Source organism: Limulus polyphemus, unplaced genomic scaffold (genome assembly GCF_000517525.1).
Source record: "Limulus polyphemus unplaced genomic scaffold, Limulus_polyphemus-2.1.2 Scaffold2273, whole genome shotgun sequence".
NCBI lineage: Eukaryota > Metazoa > Arthropoda > Merostomata > Xiphosura > Limulidae > Limulus > Limulus polyphemus.
The window spans coordinates 191,437-195,206 of NW_013667883.1; the positions used below are offsets into that span (position 1 = coordinate 191,437).

General features: G+C 31.8%; 1 protein-coding gene across 1 annotated transcript in view; it reads left to right on the forward strand.

Annotated features, from left to right (window-relative positions):
• Positions 1 to 1,977, forward strand: part of LOC106466483 (soluble guanylate cyclase 88E-like) — a gene marked incomplete at its 3' end in the record, with an annotated part of 35,447 nt that extends 33,470 nt beyond the window's left edge. The window contains exon 2 of the mRNA XM_013926776.1: positions 1,357 to 1,977. Within this exon, the coding sequence (XP_013782230.1) occupies positions 1,357 to 1,977 (621 nt within the window). The remainder of the gene's footprint in view (positions 1 to 1,356) is intronic.
• Positions 1,978 to 3,770: the final 1,793 nt, after the last annotated feature.

Below are 3,770 nucleotides of genomic sequence, written 5' to 3' on the forward strand. Positions count from 1 at the left end.
ACCAGTTTAACGTTGAATATTATTTATGATTTTAACTTTATACACTAGTGCCAAAATACTATAAATAATGAATTTATTATTTTAATTAAAAGTAATTTTAGCAAAGCTACTCGGGAAAACAGACGCTTTGTATATGGTGAGTTATAAATTACACGAGTTAAGTCTTTTCGTGATCAAAAGAATATAAAGCAGGTTGTCAGAAACGGTATGAGTCCAATCATTTATTAGTCAAAAGATTGGAAATCAAATTCTTCCTTGTTCAAAAGTAGTACAAATCAAGTCATATTGTGAACATTATTGCTATAAATGAAAACACAAAGGATGTAATATTCTTTTGGGTGTTTAGGACAGATCTTTAGCTTTATTTAAAACCGTAACTGATTTTTAATTCTTTGTTGACATTTTGATGAAAATTATTGAATATTTTCTATAACATAATTTACACGAGGCTTTGTGATTTGTAAAATTTTTCATTGTGGTTCAGCAGCCTATAACTTTTTTATCCTTAGGCATTCTAAGGTTTAATGTAACACGTCTATAGATAGATATATAAAAATATTATACTATATGTTTAGACTGATAAAAAAATTATTGGAGTTTTGTTATTTTCTTTACAAAAAATCATGTCTTCAACTCTCAGAGCGAACTATGTACATTTATATAATATATATATATATACACAAATGAAAATATATTTCAAAATATTTTAAAATTGTTTCTTACTGTTAATTTAAAACAAATAAATAGTAATAACGAGTTTTTTAAAAATATTTTTCAAGATATTTCATATTGTTTCATTTTTATTAGTCACTCCCCTAATTAAACGTAAGAGAGAACTATTAACAAATCCTGAAAGAGAGGATGTGACAGGTGAGCGTGGCAGGAGGAGTTTGATTTTCTATTTGATAACTCTGTAATTAAACAAAATTAAAGGCAATAAAATTTATGGTTTGTCTGAGCAATGACGACTTTATAGTGAGTAACTTAACGTTTAATTTCGTAATTATTGTAGGGGTGGTGGATAAAATAAAGAAGAGAAGATACCTAGAGAAAATGTGTCACACTAGGGGAAATTCAGGATTTTTTTAATATTGCCTTGTAGAATTAAAAACTTAAAACTTATATAATATTAAAATTTGGATTATTAGCTAGGATTGTATGCTATACTAATTAGTATAATATAAACAAAAAAGTAGTTGAATAAAATTTTGAATGTAAGACACTAAAACCTTGTGTCATGTACAGTAAAGGATACCCGTGACGATAGGGTTAAAATGTATTCAATTCTTTGTTCTTCGTATACATATATATATATGAAGTTTCAAAACTATTTATGCATTCGTATTTATTTGATAGGTTTTGAAAATTTCCGAGAAAGAGTTTTTGGAGGGTATGGGTGTTTTCTTTGTCTCGTTTGTGGGTCAGTATGGGTATGACCGTGTTTTGTCTGTACTGGGACGTCACATGCGAGACTTCCTAAATGGTCTGGACAACCTACACGAATATCTGAAGTTTAGCTACTCTCGCATGAAGGCGCCATCTTTCTTCTGTGAAAATGAATCTGCAACCGGGTTGACACTACACTATCGAACCAATCGGCGTGGTTTTTTATGGTACACCGTTGGCCAGATAAAGGAAGTAGGTCGCCATTTTTACAAAACTGATGTCCAGATTGATGTAATCAAGGAGGAGACAGTTATGAACACACTTCACATCAACATGAAGCTGACATTCGACAACTCGGCTTTTAAGCTAGAGGAAAAACATGAAACCGCCAAGATTGATAGAGCAATGATGCCGATCCAGGCTTACTTGTTTCTTGATATATTTCCATTCTGTGTTGTGTTTGATGAGAAATTTGTGATTAAAACTATAGGAAACAGTCTGCAAAATGTGTTACCAAAATGTGTGGGAAAAAAATTACTGGACATTTTTGACATCAGTAGACCCATTATCAGTGATTTCACCTGGCGGACTGTAAGTAACACCTTACTGTTAACTGTATTATAATTATCATCTTACTGTTGAATTTACCATAGAAATGTTAGTACCACCTTACTGTTGGATTTAGTAGATGACTGTAAGCACCACACTATTGTTGTAGTTATAAGAGGTCTGTAAGTACCACTTTACATTTACGTTTACTTGAGGACATTTAACATTACCTTACAGTTGGATTCATTAGAGGACTGCTAATACCACCTTACAGTTAGATTTACTAAAGAAGTACAAGCTCCCCAGTAATGTTTGATGTACTAGAGAATGAAAAGTACCATCTTACTGATGCATATACTAGCGGACTGGTAGTACCACCTTATTGTTGGATGTACTACAAGAATGTAAATACTACCCTATTGTTGGATTTACTAAAAACTGTAAGTAACATTTCACTGTTGGTTGTATTAGAGGATTATATGTTCCGCATTATTAGAGCACTCTAAATGCCACCATGTTGGTTTCACTAGCAAACTGTTATTCCACATTAACTTTAAAATTACTAGAGGGCTATAAGTGTCATCCTATTATTTTATTTACTAGAGGACTACAAGTCACCTTACTGTCAGAGTAAGTAGAGGACAGTAAGTTCCATCCTCTTGTTAGTTGTATAAGAATATTATAAGTGCCCCTTGCTGGTGGACTTCTTAGTAGAATACAGTCATTATCATCTTGTTGTTGGAGTTCCTAGAAAACTATTAGTACCTTACTGCTTGACATACCAAAAGTACTAAAAGTATTCACCTACTCTTGATTTACAAGAGGACTGAAACCATTATCTAACAGTTAAGTTTACTAGAATTCCGCAAGTGTTACGTTTTATGTTGGATTCACTAGAGAAGTGTAAGCAGTACCAAACAGTTTGATTTACTAGAAGGCTATTTGTACCTCATTAATGTTAGATTTACTAGAAAACTAGAATTACCTACCTTACTGTTGGATTTACGAGAGAATTCTAAGTGTCACCTTACAGTTGGATTTAATAGAAGTCTTTAAATGTCGCCTTACTGTTGAATTTACAACAGAGTAATGTAGTATCACAACACGGTTGCATTTGCTAGAAAATTGTGAGCCCAATTTTACTAATAGATTTATTAAAAGACTGTCTGTGTCATTACACTGTTGGATTTAATAGAAAACTTTAAGTACGAGATAACTGTCAATTGTACTAGAGGATTATAAATGCTCCTTCCTTTTGGATTTACAAGAAGACTATATGTACTATCTTACTGTTTGGATTATTCGAGGATTGTACCAACATATTATTGGATTTCTTAGAGAATTGTAGGTGCGATCTTAATGTTGGATTTACTATAGAGGACTGTTGCCACCTTACCTTTCTATAGACTAGAGAACTGTCAATATTAACTTATATTTGGATTTACTAGACGATTGTAAGTACATTACTCCTCGATTTATTAAAGAACTGTATGTACCATCTTATTGTTGGATTAGCTAGAAAACTATAAATATCACCTTACTAGAGGATTATAAATGCCTATTTACTCTTGAATTTAGAAGACGACTATATGTAATAACTTATTATTGGAGTTAATAGAAGACAGTAAGTGTCACCGTACTGTAGTTTGAATTAGCTTTACTGTAAAAATGTAAATGCCATCTTGTTGTATTTTAATGTTAGGTCGCTTTTCATTTAAATTTATTGAGCGTTTGTACCAATTACGTACTTGTATATTTACTAAAGGACTGCAGAAGCCACCATCCCTTTGTATTTACTAGATAACTATAAATGACACCTTACTGTTGTATTTACT